The sequence below is a fragment of the Hyla sarda genome, chromosome 1, assembly GCF_029499605.1.
Source record: "Hyla sarda isolate aHylSar1 chromosome 1, aHylSar1.hap1, whole genome shotgun sequence".
Classification (NCBI taxonomy): Eukaryota; Metazoa; Chordata; class Amphibia; order Anura; family Hylidae; genus Hyla; species Hyla sarda.
Window position 1 is genome coordinate 354,642,975 of NC_079189.1, and position 18,380 is coordinate 354,661,354.

At 41.1% G+C, this 18,380-nt stretch overlaps 1 protein-coding gene across 42 annotated transcripts in view; it reads left to right on the plus strand.

Moving 5' to 3' along the window:
* The window catches only part of PTPRD (protein tyrosine phosphatase receptor type D), a 1,959,121-nt gene that overhangs the window by 1,634,914 nt on the left and 305,827 nt on the right, over positions 1–18,380 (plus strand). For all 42 annotated transcript variants that reach the window (XM_056521458.1, XM_056521449.1, XM_056521479.1 and 39 more), the window contains one exon: positions 11,465–11,633. In XM_056521458.1, the coding sequence (XP_056377433.1) occupies positions 11,549–11,633 (85 nt within the window). In that variant the 5' untranslated portion in view covers positions 11,465–11,548. The remainder of the gene's footprint in view (positions 1–11,464; positions 11,634–18,380) is intronic.

Consider the following 18,380-nt stretch of genomic DNA (forward strand, 5'->3'; position numbering starts at 1 on the left):
ATAACATACTCTGATAGCTATTTTTTGTATTGCTTTTGTAAATATATTGATATAAAACTATCCTGTGTTTATTTCCTTTTATGGCATATATAAATAACACAACTTCATGTGTGCATGGTACATTTGCCTTTTGCAGAGTGATTCACTTTTAGAAGACTTTGCGTGATTTTATTAATTTGATGGTCTACCATTACTGTAAGAAAACGTGAAGCTTCTAAGTACAAGCTAATACAACAAGTAGCGCCAGTATTTGTCATTCATTTTTATCAGGGCCTACAATTTATTTGCTTAATAATGTAATTTAATGATTTATTGTTGGCTAGTTGTGTCTGTCCTGCCCTATATCACAGCTCAGCATCAGGATGTCTCTTATAAGTTGTTCAGCCATGGTGGGATATCTTCTTGCAAGACTGATGTGCTGGAAGTGTGGGCAAAGGGCTACCTGTCTGAATTTCCTTTGAAGCCAGTATCTTTAGTGGAAGAAGAAAATATAAAGGTGGTGTGGATGGGCTTATCATATTGTTTTTTATAGCATAGCATGTTTGTGCAAATAAATCTGACTCTTCTATATGGGGATATTCCATGGAGGCACTAGACATATACAGTAAATAATGAGTATAGGACAGCCATGTGGTTTTTGATATACCTAAATCCATGTATTCCATTGGCATTGCCAGGGCTTCATCTTCCTGAAAGGCTCAGACACACTAGGTCAGCACTGACATTTTATTTTCCTTTCAGTAGGTTTGATAAATATTAAAATAGTAAAATAGGTGCTGATACAGTAAATGTTTTACAATGTTTGGCCAATTTTAATGAGAATATAAGAAATTAGCCTGGAACTCTAGAACCTAGGGATGAGATATATTTTACAATGCTGAAAATACATAAAATTAGAAAAATAAACTGTACAGTCCCTATGAGACTATTTGCTAAATGGCTGGATGCTTTGTCATAAATCATGTGTACCTGAAGGAATACGTACAGAAATGTTGCATTTGGAAAGTACATCTAAGACACATTAAAATATTTTACTATAGCCTAGGATTGCTGATCATGTTAAATTGGTTCTGTCTTATAGACGTTGGCCTCATTTTATGCATGCCATTTCTATCCCCTCATGAAATACACTGTTGCAGATTCATATCTGCAGTATATGCAGTTGTAGCATTTAAAAGAAAACAATTAAGTTCTGGCTGGTTTAATTTATTTCTATCTGCATTACAAAAAGTTATATATATACCAACGTGTATATATATGTATATATTAGAGGTGCACCGAAATGGAAATTTCAGAACCGAAACGAAACTGAAATAAAAAAAAATGTCCGTCCGAAACCGATACCGAAACCGAAAGACTTCTCCCCGTCTTCTGGTAAAATGCAGCGCTCCGCTCATTAGATTAGATTCCCCCACATTAGATTGCCAGCTCCCCCACATTAGGTCGGGAGTTCCCCCACATTAATAGGCAGCTCCCCCACAATAGTAGGCAGCTCCCCCCCACAATAGTAGGCAGCTCCCCCCCCACAATAGTAGGCAGCTCCCCCACAATAGTAGGCAGCTCCCCCACATTAGGTCAGCATTTCCCCCACATTAGGTCAGCATTTCCCCCACAATAGTAGGCAGTTCCCCCACAATATTAGGCAGCTCCCCACAACAATATTAGGCAGCTCCCCCCCCCACAATATTAGGCAGCTCCCCCCCCCCAACAATATTAGGCAGCTCCCCCCAACAATATTAGGCAGCTCCCCCCAACAATATTAGGCAGCTCCCCCCCAACAATATTAGGCAGCTCCCCCCACATTTGTAGGTAGCTCCCCCCCACAATATTAGGCAGCTCCCCCCCAACAATATTAGGCAGCTCCCCCCAACAATATTAGGCAGCTCCCCCCACGATATTAGGCAGCTACCCCCCAACAATATTAGGCAGCTCCCCCCACCAAGATTAGGCAGCTCCCCCCACATTTGTAGGCAGCCCCCCCCCCCACAATATTAGGCCGCCTCCCCCCCACAATATTAGGCAGCTCCCCCCACATTTGTAGGCAGCTCCCCCCCCACAATATTAGGCAGCTCCCCCCACAATATTAGGCAGCTCCCCCCACATTTGTAGGCAGCTTCCGGAGGAGCGGTGACCGGAACACTTAAGATGATGACGCGGTCACTTACCAGGCTCCGGCCAGTGTGCTTTCTCCTGCGATGATCCTGCGGTCCTCCTGCGTCTCTATGGTTGTACGCACGGGACGTCAGTGACGTCCCGTGCGTACGACCATAGAGGCGGAGAAGCAAGGGACCGAAGGAGGATCGCAGGAGGACGCCGGGGAATGGTGAGTGACCGGCGGACATCCTTATGTCCCGAAAAGATTTTTCGGGACACAGGGATGTCCCGGATAGGAATACTTCTTTTTATGTGCCCGGGCCGGCTCCCGTGTGTGGCTGCAGGCGGGGGCCGACCAGAGCATATAAAAACGAATACTGTATACTATAAACCAGGGGGTCTCCAGCTGTTGTGAAACTACAACTCCCAGCATGCCCGGACAGACTTTGCCGGTCCGGGCATGCTAGGAGTTGTAGTTTCACAACAGCTGGAGGCCCCCTGGTTTTTAGTATACAGTATTCGTTTTTATATGCGCTGGCCGGCCCCCGCCTGCAGCCACACACGGGAGCCGGCTCGGGCACATAAAAAGAAGTATTCCTATCTCGGAGAGCGCGCCCCCCAGATGTTGCGCCCGGTGTGGCCGCCCCCCCCCCCCTGCACCCCCCACGAGTGCCTCTGCCACTGGCAGTGTTTGCAACTTGTGCTGTGGGCGGGCAGGGGAGGTGGTCATTATCGGCAAATTTTTTGTTGTTTCGGCATTCCCCCGAAACAGCTATTTTCGGCCGATATGTATCGGCCGCCGATATATCGGTGCATCCCTAGTATATATATATATATATATATATATATATATATATATATACACACGCATTTTTTTTTTTTTTTTTTTTTTATAAAGAATTTTGCTGTTCTCATTAAAGGGGTACTCCACTGGAAAACCGATTTCTTTAAATCAACTGGTGCCAGAAAGTTAAACAGATTTGTAAATTACTTCTATTAAGAAAATCTTAATCCAGTACTTATCAGCTGCTGTATGCTCCACAGGAAGTTCTTTCCTTTTCTGAATTTCCTTTCTGTCTGACCACAGTGCTCTCTGCTGATCTCTGTCCATGTCATGAACTGTCCAAAGCAGGAGAGGTTTGCTATGGGGAGGAGAGGTTTGCTATAGTGGTCGGACCCCCCCGATCAAACACTTATCCCCTATTCTGTGGATGGGGGATAAGTTGTCTTTTGCTGCTGAAGTCCTTTAAGGTGCTCTTCTGAAGTATTTATCAATCTAGAAATGAGCTTAAAGGCCACTTAGTTCTAAAAATATTATCTTGTGCAGAATGTCCTGTTAAGAATTATCTATAATAAAGCCACATTAAATAGTGCAGTGAAAATAAATAGAGTAGTGCAGTGAAAAATAACTTATCCCCTATCCAAAGCATAGGCCAACACGCTCCCTCCACGTATCTCTATGGGATACATGGAGGGGGGCGTGTCGGCCGCCCCTCCGTGCGGGGTTGTTAGCACGCCTCCTTCCTGACTTCCTTGGGCACCGTTCAGAAGATTGCTGGGTGTCCCAGCAGTCGGACCCCCTACGATCTTTAAATTATCCCCTATCCTTTGGATAAGTTATCTTTCACTACAAAACTTCTTTAAAGGGGTACTCTGCATCTTATCCCCTGCCCAAAGGAAAAGGGATACGATGTCTGATCATGGGAAATTCTGCTTCTGGGGACCACTGGGATTTCTCCCCCTCCATTCATGTCTATGGGAGGGGGCGTGACGACTAGTACGTAGCCATCACGCCTCCTCCCATAGACATGAATGGAGGGGGCATTGCAGCTGTAGTCACCAGCCATCTGGCACAGTGCGGAGTTCTCTCCGTGCTTGGATGACTGGGGGTGCCGGAGTTAGCGGGACCCCCGCAATCAGACATCTTATCTTCTATACTTTTGATTTGGGATAAGATGTTTTTCAGTGGAGTACCCCACTATATGTTGCAGAATATGAGCCGAAATATATATGTTTTGGAAAGACAGGCACCTGCTTTACAGTACGTGTGTGTAATTGCTCATCACATACTATGGCCAAGATAAAATGTTAGGACTCTTTCACATGCTCGTATCTTCTGGTTAATATGTTGCAAAGATTATGTGGTTAGACTGTTAAAAAGATTACTTCATAAACCTTTCCATAAACTCCTAGTTTTTCCCTGTATTTTTCTTCACATTTCCTGAATGTATGAGCTACGACTTTAATATTAATGGTGGTTAAATGAGATGTCCAGTTATCAGCGTCAACAGATGTCAAAGCATTCTGAATAGCAGGCCTTACGTTCGAATTCTCAGGGTTTATTACCTAGAGATGAACAGCAGATAGTTTGCTAAAAACATTATTCTTTCTCATTTTGGCAAAGACTACTTTCCCTAGTTAGTTATTTATTAATTAAAATAACATTATCCATGACCTGTGCATAAAGACTATTAAAACCAACTGCTAAAGATACAATTAGTCTAAAGGATGGTAAAATCTGGAATATAACATATGAATTTTAATAGCATGGATTCTTATTTCTTAAACATCTGTTGAATTTATGTTTTATATATTATAATGGTGTACGTTCTTTCCATTACACATTGGGTAACGTAGAATGAGTAAGATCAGAGAACAAGTCTGGATACACATGCAAGAAATTTATGGTACATCTGGTAAGGGGGAAAAACAGTTTTAATGGTTCAGCCAAAATGTCTAGGAGTCCAGTGACGGCAAACAGAGAATTTGATCACCACTGAGGCTTAAAGTGGGATTTGGGACTGAATTTATGCTAAGAAAGACAGGTACTATAGTCATTGTGCTTGGAAAAGTAAAATAAAGCTGAGCTGTTTAAACAAAGTAGATCCTTCTTTATTATGAATATGCTATATTAAAGAAATGGGGGATTATTTGCATTATTTACTACTGAACTATATTTTTGGTTGGAATTTTAGAAATTCTGTGTGTTATGTCTAGTTATTAATTATCTAGGAAATTATAATGTTGTTGGCCTTATATTGTTAAACGTAGTTTTATATATATATATATATATATATATATATATATATATATATATAATACATCCATGTTTTACAGTTTAACATGAGGGTTATTTTTTCGAACAGCAGCTTCCAAGAATTTTAATGATTTCCTTGCCTATGCAAATATCAAACTACATGGCTGTTCCACTATTATACTCACATCCTGTATTAAAAGGGCTTGCCAACGTTAAATGGTCCCTGTTGTTTCAAACAAATCACTCCCTATAATAGCCAGTGTGATTCCTAACATATTTGCAAATCACTTAATAAAATTATTACTTACCCCAGAAAAACAGCTGTAAAGTCTTTGCCAGTAGGTGTCTCCCTCCTCTGCAATTTGCTGTTCCTAGCCCATTGTTAGGGGTACTGTGTGTCTAGTAACAGCTCGATCAGGACAAATTACAGGAAGTGGGAGCAGGTTTTAGCATATGCTATGTGCAGTAAAGTGAAAGCTTGGACTGTGTACCTGCAAACTGAGCCTGATGAAGATGATCCACACCTCGGGGACATGCATATTTCTTTTTGCAAATAACTTCATTATGCTTGTAACGTTACCAAACTAGACAATGCTTTAGGTGTTGGGCAGCTTGAGTCTGGGCAAAACCTGGTTTGTTTTGCCTGGAATATATTTTTAAAGGAAACCTGTCATCAGTTTTATGCTGCCCAAAACATAGACAGCATAAAACCAATGCGGGCATTGCGATCTTGGGACACTATGAATTACTCTAAAACACCAGGACGTTTTAGAGTAATCCTAGTATAAACATGCCACTTTGACCTTGGTAACTAGTCATGGAGGCGGGTCCCTGAAGCTGCTTCCATCCAGCTGACTCTAATGTACTTCTCTTCTTATACACAGAGAGATGTGCTACTCAAACTGGCCAGGCAGGAGCAGCTGCCCAGACCCGCCACCATTACTAGACCCTGGTCTCGGCAGCATTTTTATACTATGATTACTCTGAAACACCCGGATGTATCAGAATAAAGCTGTGTTTTCATTTCCTTTATATTTCCCATTTCTTTTGAATACACTTCTGGCTTTGGCACCTTCCTAAACTCAAGAGACATTGTAAACTTAATTGATGCCCCCAATAAAACACATATACACAACATGACAAGATTAACCCCTTAAGGACCAAGGGCGTACAGGTACTCCCTTGGACCTGCTCTCCTGATATAACGCGGGGTTACACAGTAACCCCGCGTCATATCACGGCGGGCCCGGCGTCATAGTGAAGCCGGGACCCGCCTCTAATAGCGCGCAGTGCCGATCGCGGCACCACGCGCTATTAACCCTTTAGCCGCGCGCTCAGAGCTGAGCCACGCGGCTAAAAGTGAAACCGAAAGTGGCCGGCTAGCTCAGTCGGGCTGTTCGGGATAGCCGCGGCTAATCGCGGCATCCCGAACAGCTGACAGGACAGCGGGAGGGCCCCTACCTGCCTCCTCGCTGTCCGATCGCCGAATGACTGCTCAGTGCCTGAGATCCAGGCACGAGCAGTCATGCGGCAGAATCGTTGATCGCTGGTTTCTTATGAGAAACCAGTGATCAATAATGAAGATCAGTGTGTGCAGTGTTATAGGTCCCTATGGGACCTATAACACTGCAAAAAAAAAGTGAAAAAAAAAAGTGAATTAAGATCATTTAACTCCTCCCCTATTAAAAGTTTGAATCACCCCCCTTTTCCAATAAAAAAAAAAACACAGTGTAAATAAAAAGAAAAATGAACATATATGGTATCACCGCGTGCGGAAATGTCAGAATTATAAAAATATATCATTAATTAAACCGCTCGGTCAATAGCGTGCGCGCAAAAAAATTCCAAAGTCCAAAATAAGTCCTATCAATGCAAAAATGGTACCGTTAAAAACTTCAGATCACGGCGCAAAAAATGAGCCCTCATACCGCCCCATACACGGAAAAATAAAAAAGTTATAGGGGTCAGAAGATGACAATTTTAAACGTATTAATTTTCCTGCATGTAGTTATGATTTTTTCCAGAAGTCCGAAAAAATCAAATCTATATAAGTAGGGTATCATTTTAATCGTATGGACCTACAGAATAAAGATAAGGTGTCATTTTTACCGAAAAATGTACTACGTAGAAACGGAAGCCCCCAAAAGTTACAAAACTGCGTTTTTTTTTCAATTTTGTCGCACAATGATTTTTTTTTCCGTTTCACCGTAGATTTTTGGGCAAAATGACTGACGTCATTACAAATTAGAATTGGTGGCGCAAAAAATAAGCCATCATATGGATTTTTAGGTGCAAAATTGAAAGAGTTATGATTTTTTAAAGGCAAGGAGCAAAAAACGAAAATGCAAAAACGGAAAACCCCCCGGTCCTTAAGGGGTTAAAAACTAAATTAAAAAGACGGCTGAGGGTCACAAGCAGTAATAAGCTAACAATTTATGAATGTACACAATAATAAAAAAGAAAACATATAGATATGTAAAAACACCCCAAAAAGCTATGACCCACAATTCATATATGAGCACTTAATAAAGTGCAAAATGCAAGAAAATGTTTATATATGTAATAAACATCTAAAAGGCTAAATATTCAATATATACCAAGAAGTATTAGAAGAAAACCAGTTATCAGAGCTGTGTTTTGTGACTCAATGCAGTAAAATACCCATGAGGTCTGACAAAGCAATAAAAGGTAATAACACCTCCCAAAAAATCTCACTTACCTTCCCTTTATTTTCGCTCTGGGGCCGGGCCTTCGGCATCCTCCATTGTGGGCCTCGCCCCTCCCCCAACACTGTCTTAGCTGTTCTTCTGCTTTGACTCATAGAAAGTACCAATCCATCTAAGAGCTGGTTTTATTTAAAAATAAAGTATACAAAATAAAATAGTAAAAAATAAATGAAATAATAAAACAACAAATTTATTTATGTATCACAACAAGAGGAAAGAAATTTAGAACACCAGTTAAAAAAAAAAATCACTCAGTATATCATTCTGTATTTAAATAAACAAAATTCTATTTTTGTTGGCTTTTGAAGCATTGCTCTTTTACTTTTTAACCTTTAATCTATAACGAAGTAAAATGATTTTGACCTGACTTTCAAGATCTGTTTTATTGCAATATTATTTCACCTGTTCCTGTGATTTCAAATCCTTTTAATTCCATGGATCAGGCCTTCAATGTAAGTGTTGAACGGCACAAGAAAACAAAGCAACCTTTCCTCCCTCCGAAAGCGCATTCTATATATCTCCATCTCTGTGATAGCATCAAAGTCATTATGTAGCAGTTGGCTCGGATACGCTTGCACAGACACAAATTGAGTCCGACAGGACTGATGTCTTATGGATGTTGCTGCTATTTGAAATGCTGGCATGAAGATGGTTATGATGATAAGAGTGAGCTGGTGCCCTCAGCGCATGGCCTACCATGATTTCTGTGACTTTCAGTCATGTCAGGGGCACCGTACATACTATGAAAGGACAAGATGAAGTCCATGTGTGCTGATGAAATATAACGTGTGCAAAATCTGCCCAGTTGTCAGCTATATGGACTTTTTTGCATGTTTTTTGCATTTAGATATAAACTCTGTTACCTTTATCTCTATATTTATTGCAAATAATGTAAACTTTGTATCCTGGAAATCTCCCACTACCATTACACATTATAAGGTTATATTATACCTTGATGCTTTGGATAGTTCTAAAGGAAGGTAGAATGAAGAATGGTTTCATTAGTAGATCTATGGTACATTATGGTAAGCCTGATAAAATGGCAGAACTCCTCACTTTGTGTTCTACAGTCAGAGGTGGTATGGCATTTATCCCTCCAAAAAATGGAAATAATGGAAAATTTTAAGGGGTACTCCGGTGGAAAACTTTTATTTTTTATTTTTTTTATCAACTGGTGCCAGAAAGTTAAACAGATTTTTAAATTATTTCTATTAACCCATTTATCAGACAGGAGAGAGCACAGGGGAGTACTATGAGACAGGAGAGAGCACAGAGGAGTACTATCTGATAGGACTCCTCTGTGCCCTCTTCTGTCTGATAGTACTACTCTGTGCTCTTTACTATCTGATAGTACTCCTTTGTGTTCTCTCCTGTCTGAGAGTACTCCTCTGTGCTCTCTCCTGTCTGATAGTACTCCTCTGTGCTCTCTCCTGTCTGATAGGACTCCTCTGTCCTCTCTCCTGTTTGATAGTACTCCTCTGTGCTCTCTCCTGTCTGATAGGACTCCTCTGTGCTCTCTCCTGTCTGATAGGACTCCTCTGTGCTCTCTCCTGTCTGATAGGACTCCTCTGTGCTCTCTCCTGTCTGATAGGACTCCTCTGTGCTCTCTCCTGTCTGATAGTATTCATCTGTGCTCTCTCCCGTCTGATAGAACTCCTCTGTGCTCTCTCCTGTCTGATAGGACTCCTCTGTGCTCTCTCCTGTCTGATAGGACTCCTCTGTGCTCTCCCCTGTCTGATAGGACTCCTCTGTGCTCTCTCCTGTCTGATAGTACTCCTCTGTGCTCTCTCCTGTCTGATAGCACTCCTCTGTGCTCTCTCCTGTCTGATAGTATTCCTCTGTGCTCTCTCCTGTCTGATAGTACTCCTCTGTGCTGTCTCCTGTCTCCACATTGCCTCATGTCTGATAGTACTCCTCTGTGCTCTCTCCTTTCTGATAGGACTCTTCTGTGTTCTCTCCGGTCTGATAGGAGAGTCCTATCAGAAAGGAGAGAGCACAGAGGAGTACTATCAGACATGAGGCAATGTGGAGACAGGAGACAGTACAGAGGAGTACTATCAGACAGGAGAGAGCACAGAGGAATACTATCAGACAGGAGAGAGCACAGAGGAGTGCTATCAGACAGGAGAGAGCACAGAGGAGTACTATCAGACAGGAGAGAGCACAGAGAAATACTATCAGACAGGAGAGAGCATAGAGGAATACTATCAGACAGGAGAGAGCACAGAGGAGTCCTATGAGACAGGAGAGAGCACAGAGGAGTGCTATCAGACAGGAGAGAGCACAGAGGAGTCCTGTCAGACAGGAGAGAGCACAGAGGAGTCCTATCAGACAGGAGAGAGCACAGAGGAGTCCTATCAGACAGGAGAGAGCACAGAGGAATGCTATCAGACAGGATAGAGCACAGAGGAGTACTAAAAGACAGGAGAGAGCACAGAGGAATGCTATCAGACAGTAGAGAGCACAGAGGAGTACTATCAGACAGGAGAGAGCACAGAGGAGTCCTATCAAACAGGAGATAGCACAGAGGAGTGTTATCAGTCAGGAGAGAGCACAGAGGAGTACTATCAGACAGGAGAGAGCACAGAGGAGATCACAGAGGAGTAATATCAGACAGGAGAGAGCACAGAGGAGTCCTATCAGACAGGAGAGAGCACAGAGGAATGCTATCAGACAGGAGAGAGCACAGAGGAGTACTATCAGACAGGAGAGAGCACAGAGGAGTCCTATCAGACAGGAGAGAGCACAGAGGAATGCTATCAGACAGGAGAGAGCACAGAGGAGTACTATCAGACAGGAGAGGGCACAGAGGAGAGCACAGAGGAGTAATATCAGACAGGAGAGAGCACAGAGGAGTGTTATCAGACAGGAGAGAGCACAGAGGAGTACTATCAGACAGGAGAGAGCACAGAGGACAGCACAGAGGAGTCCTATCAGACAGGAGAGAGCACAGAGGATCCTATCAGACAGGAGAGATCACAGATAGGTGTTTGCCCGCTCTTACTTACTAGACTTTGTCAATGCCTGTGCTTTAGCTTGGACAAAACCATGATTTTGTAAGAGATGATTTTATAAAAAGGAAAAAAAAAATCTTATGAAGTTTATTAGAAAGGATAATATTTTGCCAAGATGTACAACATATAGAAAGTTTTTTAATCTGACAGTGACCATTTAAGCTCTTTGATGCCACAGTACATTATGTCCGTGCCTTGTAAATCCACATTCGATGAGCTATGTAGCACTTTCTAAATATGTATTGAATTTTGCATGTGCTTTAACATGTGTAATACATTAACCTGCCACTACCTTTACTAAAATGACAGCTAATTATGAAGATAAATTATTCGGGTGATGATCTGACCATGGGAGGAAACCATCTGGGATTAGTTTTACTTTGCTCTAATATGGGGAAATACATCACCAGCCCTGCCAAGCTGCTTCTTGGCATCGAGTGTGCTGGCAAAAACACAAAGTGTGTAATGTGCTTCAGTTAGTATAATGTAAAAATTGGAATAGTTTTACATTGTGTTGCATGATGGGCATCAGACATTAATATGCTAAATGAATCATAGTCTTATCTGTTCTTTATTTTTTTCTGTCTTTTCAGGCTGTGAAAATACTGCACTGAAACAATTAAAGTGGGTAGACACCCGTTGGCTTTGAGAGCTGGTGAAATCAGGCCTTCCTAAGCATGCAGGTGCCAAGCTGTCAGACGATGAACTTTGCCAGGCCAGTGCTGGTACTTCTGTGCTTCCTACTTCATGCTGATGCTGAAAGTAAGTCTAGCTCTTTGTTCTGTTTGAGGTCTTGACCATAGTGAGCAGTTTTGTTTTTGGTTGGCAGACTTCAAGGGCCTTTGAACAGGCCTTTTTATGACAGATTGCTAAAAACGCTGTGGGATCCTCACTGGCCCTAGGCCACCCCCTGAAACCCACTATTTATGTGACTTCTTCAATATTTCTGCTGGGTTAACTGCTGAAATGTGTGCCCCATACTAAGCAATTGTATTTCATTTGTTTCTGACCACGACAAAGCCATGCTTTACAAAAAAACTGAATGCTGTAGAGAACTCAACACAGCTCAGCTTACCGGGATGCATATACAAAGAGACACAGTGTATACAATACTTGTTCCATCTGAAATTGGACTGTTTCTACTCATGAATTCTGCTGTTTGTGTTACTATATTGTTATTCACAGCACACAGTCTGTCCATTGCCAGCTGTTTGGAAACTACAACTCCCAGCATGTCTTAGGATTTGTAGGGCAACAGCTGGAAAGTTAGAAGTTGTGGATCACTGCTGTAGACTAAACAATATCACTCTGAGTTTAGCTGAAATCCTGCTCCTTTATGCCATCCATGGCAGCTGCCACAGCAGTTGCTCGAGAGCAGTCCACACACATTAAGAGATTCTTTTGAGGACATGCTAAAATATGAAGGAGAGAAAGATTATAAGATTGAGTAATGGAGGCTTGTATGACAACTGTCAAGGTTTAATAGACTCAGGAAACAGTCAGAATGTAAACAATAGAAGCCAAACTATTTGCAAGAATTAGCACCTTTTTTAGTGACATGCCGCCTAATAAATGTGAAATTAGGGGTTAAATGGAAAAGAATTTGGTGATTTGATCAGGCTACATACACAGTGTGATTTACATATATGGATACAAAAAGTGTTGTTTCCTTATATAAGTTAATACTGTCATCATAAGCAAGTATACATCATTAAAAATAAATTTTAAGGGCGTCTATATGCTGGACTACAGAGGGGAAAGACTTTATAGGATTTGCTGGTAAATTTCTATCCGCAACCCTGGAAAAACACAGACTCCCCTGGGGATAAATCTCCAACCAATCACACTTCTATGATCTTATTCATGTGGGGGTACAAAAAATCAGCTTACTTGCCTAAAGCTGGCCTCAGGCATAGCTATGTGTCAGAGAAGCCTTCCAATTTAGGTGGGATTAACCAAAATAATGTATATGGGTGCCTCCTATCACTCCCCTGATGGCAGATGTCAGAGGAGAAAAGAGTTGGTCATGTAGCATTTCAGCATGCCCGATCCTGTTGTTCTTTGGGAGAAATGTTGCTGACAGAAGTGTCTGGTAGCAACCTGAGAACCTATTACATTGGGCATAATTATTGATGTGTCAATAGTTGAGCCATGTTTAAGCACTTTAAACAAATGCTTGTCTATTTCCTTTGTCTGTAATGGAACATGTTGGTCTGTTCAGAATACACATATTTTGGGAAATTGGAAGTCATAGCTGTCAGTGGAACAAACAACAGTTTGGTTGAAAGCTGTCTAAAGTGTATGGCCAGCGTCCTTCTTCAATGCTGGGGACCTTTCTACTTTATTAATTTGACCACACTTATTTATACAGACCGGTGAGGATAGAGCATGATCACTATCTCTGGATGGTGGACAGCTGCCTAAACTAGATGTTGCCTAGCAAACTCTGTGGCTAGACTGCCCAGTGAATACTTACAATGGTAAAATCTAGCTTGGGGTCTCCCCATTACCTCAGAAGACACCCCTAGCATCTCTGTATTAAATATGAATGGCTCAATAAGCTGATCATGATGAGGAGGATTCTCTGTTAAAAACTTCAGTAAGGAAGGGATGACAAAATACTCTCCCCTTGGGCAAATACATGTCAGCATGACATTGACCCACTTTTGCTATTAAATGGTTTCATAATTAGTGTGCAGTTGGAAGGAGTTTGTTGACTTAGTACATAACATTTGTTTGAAGAGCATATAAAAGCTTCTTCTACAAAGCAGTGTGAGGAAATTCACGTTTGTAGAAAAAATTTCACCTCCAAAATAAGTCCTGAGGAGTGTGCCTAATTCAGGATCATTAAAAATAAAAGCGTAGAAGGATTCCTCTCTGACATTTGTAGCTTGCAGTTCATTCATTGTCGTCTCTGTTACAATCCATGGGGTTCTTCTGTGGAAACATATATGAATTTCTGGCTTGATTGTCAAGGATGTTACAAACATTTATGACTAAGAATGGAATTGTTATTCGTGATAACCAGGAATAACCACGCCATCAAAGGAGACCCAGGAATTGATAGAAATTGTAACCATATGATTGGCTCATCAATACTTTACAATATCCTATGTAGAAGTGAACTGTGAATTGTCACTGCCAATTAATAATTCACAGGAATAGTAAAAATGTAGTTAAACAGCTCAAGTAGACTATGCATTTTGTGCACATTTTCTGTCCTCTGCTATATCCTAAGATTAGTGGGAGTCTGGGTTTTGGGACATAGTGCATTTTCCCATGTACTTCATTAAAGTTCTCATATGTGTTTGAAACAAAGAATATGGTGTGGTATATTGCCACTCAATTTGGGAATATCCATTTGTCTCATTGCACAGACCACCTCCCCCCAATGCTGTCTTCTGATCAGGTCAGAAGCTAAGATAATTCACCCATTCACTATACAACATATAGGGGTTATAATGTTGAGAAGAATAAAAATAGCCTTCAATAATAGGAGTGGTAAAAAATTGTGTTCATGAAACATTTGCATAGGTCACCTCGATCATATGTTACATAACCCATTTAGCTATGGCTATGATTATAATCCAGAAATGTTGGACCACTATATAGTGTGGTATTAAAAGAATAGTAAACCATTGTTTATTTATTTAATTTTTTTGCCTATTAGCCTAATAGGCTCCCCTATTGATTCCCATAGGGAGCTATAACACTGCACACACTGATCTCTCATCCTGATCACTGGCGTGTATTAACACGCCTGTGATCAGTGTTATCGGCGGTTGACTGCTCCTGCCTGGATCTCAGGCACGGAGCAGTCATTCGTCGATCGGACACCGAGGAGGCAGGTAAGGGCCCTCCCGGTGTCCTGTAAGCTGTTCGGGATGCCGTGATTTCACCCCGTGGTCCCGAACTGCCTGACTGACTAGCCGGGATAGTTTCACTTTCGCTTAAGAAGCGGCGGTCAGCTTTGACCGCCGCTTCTAAAGGGTTAATACCGCACATTGCCTCGATCGGCGATGTGTGGTATTAGCCGTGGGTCCCGGCCGTTGATGAGTGCCGGGACCGACGCGATGTGATGCGGGGTCGCAGCGCGACCCCGCTTCATATCGCGGGAGCCGGCGTAGGACGTTAATATACGTCCTGCGTCGTTAAGGGGTTAATGGCATTCTTTTGCATCCGTTTGTTAGTATGATCCGTTTGGCAGCAATGATGGGAGACAACGGCCATGTGAACCTAGCCTTATCTGTAGAACCTTGATGTTCTGCCTCCTGTAATGAGGACCTGAATAGATATGGTCATGTGATCTTATCTGTACAGATCTTTCAACATCTTGTTGAAAAAAAAAACACAGTAAAACTGCAACATGCAATCATCACTAGGACAAAAATATATGCAAGAGTGCAGAGCTATAGGTTATGTTGACACTCCTAGAACATGTCCTGGGGAGAGATGCTTACCTAGTACTGTGGCCCTGCAATACCTAACTTTTGCCTAAAAGGAACACTATTACATTTTACATGATGAAACAGTGTACATGCTCATGTCTGCACAATAGTCTTTAAACATGAGCTTGTTTTTTAGAAGGAACGCATATGCCAGTTATGTGAGCCGGGTAAAATAAATTGATTCTGCAGTTTAAGTAATTTGTTCTATTTCAGATGTATTTGTCATAACTTGTGTAACTAGGGCTCGACATCTACCATGTTGGTGGTGGTAGACATAATTACAGCGCCAAGTAAAGGTCACCAGACATACGCTACAACTGCTTTCTCAGGATAGCAAGCTCACAATATTGATAGTTTTTTTTTATAATGTGTGTGTTTGGACGGTGCTTATGAATACATTAAATTACATTTTTGGTAGTAATTGATTTAGAATTACTGTCAACATAAATGCACATTTTTGATGAAAAAAAATTGAAGAAAAAAAAGTTAATCTTTGATAGATTTGATGATTGCAGTGTATATAGGTATACATATTTGTTTAACAGCTTTGAATATTGTTTTATTTTAATGAATATCTGCTAGCCATAGGCATGTAGGCTATATCTGGGCAGAATTGTTCGCAGTGATTGTTTTATAGTGTAACGGCAACCCACCCATAGAATCAGCTGACCTGCATGTACATGTAAAGCACCATATGCTGCCCATACATCCCCGTTTCCTAAGATTTCGACAACTGTTTTTAAACAATGTCAGATGCAAAGTGAATTAATGATTAGTGATCAGCACAGTGAACAAGGGTGTTAAATGGAAGATCCCTTTAAGCATATTGACACCTATGATGTCTTTGTAAGCTGGACTACTATCCAATATAAAATATATGTTACATGCATCTGCATATTTTAAAAGCCAGGGACATTTTTCTGGTTGTCACTTACTGGTATAAAAACAGTATTCAGAAACAGTATTGAGGTACTACAACACACCATGGCAGTCTTCCAAGATCCTGAAAACACACCCTTTCTAAAGTGTCACCATTTCTCTTCTGTTGTGGGTTAATTGTCTAATCTATTTCAAGAAAATACTCCCCTCAACCTTTGTAGGAATATTTAATGTAGCTGCATGATATATTATCCTTTATACTAGACAGATTGCATCATCACAATGGGGGTTCATAAAACATAGGACTGTTTCCAATAAAAGTCATAGACAGTGTGTAACAGCTGCTTGGCCTTCTAGAAGTGATAATATCTCACCATTGCTAGAGAGCTTTAATTCTTTACAGTAAATATAGATGCATTAGGTTTCTTTTTATTGAGACTGAATGACATCATTCTTTCCACTTTACATGATGTATATAAGTATATAAAGAGAGAAACAAAGCACCAGACTCCTGAATCCACTGCTATAGACATCTACAAAGCAAGGCTATATTTTCTGACCTTAGAAAGGTAAACAATATAAATTAACCATACATAGTTTTTTTTTTGCCAGATGCAAAGACGGAATACTGTGAATTAAAGTCATGTTAACTCCATAATCCCCTGAAAGATTTTGCATTGATGACAGATATCTCATACTTTGATTGTTAAAAATATACTTATCATTGAATTGGGCAAATAAAGATTTGTATATGCTTAGCTGTAATTTACTTTGAAGGAGTATTGCAGCCATAGAACACTTATCCCCCTTATGCGCAGGATAGGGGGTAAGTGTTTGATCGGGGGGATCTGACCACTGGGACCCCCCATGATTTCCTGTAAGGGGCTCCAGCCGACACGCCCCCTCCATGTATCTCTATGGCAGGGGCGGAGATGCAGCGTTCGGGAATCCTTGACTCTCCCATAGTGCTGAATGGAGGGGGGGGGGGGGGGGGGGACTGGAATTGTATTACAGAATTCTAAGCAAACTGTCATTGACTAAAGTGTAACGTAAAGTACCAGTGCTACAGCCCAACACTTGCAATGTTCAAAGTATAATATTAGTGTCTTCTTATATGATAGGCTGTTGGGCCTTGGCATGTCACCTGGGCCAGTGAGAGTGCTCTCTACGCACCCTCCATAGTTGTGCCACTAGCAGTTGATTTGAATGGACTTTTACTGAGAATGTTAGATGTTCAAGTAACAGAAAATTAAGAATAGTGTTAACAGGATTAAAGCTGTCCTTAGAGATCTTTCATCATAAATTTCACTGATGTGATATTTTCAAATGTAAATATGGTATATCAGAATATAATACTAAATGGATTTCCCATTCTAATGCCTTTGATCTGGTCATAAATTAGCTTGGTAGAAGGTTCAGGAGACCAATAATAAGGGCTGGAGAAGCAGAATTATATATTTCACTGAGAATGAAGAGAAACTGAGCTGAAATTTTCATTGAGATCTACAGAGAAAATGTTTTTGAATTATAATATGTACACAACAAAAAATAAACATTCAAAGGTGTCATAGCAGTTTATACAGCTATAAATTTCATCTATAAAGAAAACATCTCCTCTTTTATACATCCGCTAAAGGAAACTGTAATGTTTGTTACATTAGTAACAATGGGTCTATAATGCACCTTGTTCTATAAGGTTAATATGGTCGATTTCTCTGGTATTCTAAAAACATTTGCATACTTTGCACAATAAGACGTGGCTAAGAATTACCCAGGGGTTCTGGTTGAGAGATTAAAAGAATTTAGATACCCGATACCATTTTTTTTAAGACAGAGTACGAGTACCGATACTTTAGTTCTAGTACTCGCCGATACCAATTACGAGTACCTTTATTTTAAAGGGAATCTGACACCAGGGTGACCCAGTTTCTGGCGCTGCTTACCGTGCTGATATGTGGGTTCCTTTTTGTGAACAGTAGTGCTGTAGTATGAGCCAAGATTTCTCTCTTCTCCATTGAACAGGGAGTTTGCATTGGCAGCGAGACCGATGTCTCCGGAGCGATTGCAATGATGATCATATGGTGAGCACATTGCAATGATGATCACATGGTGAGCAGTTGTAGAAACCAGGTCACCTGCAAGATCTTCCTATGAATTCAAGTTATGCAGGTAACCCTCCTGT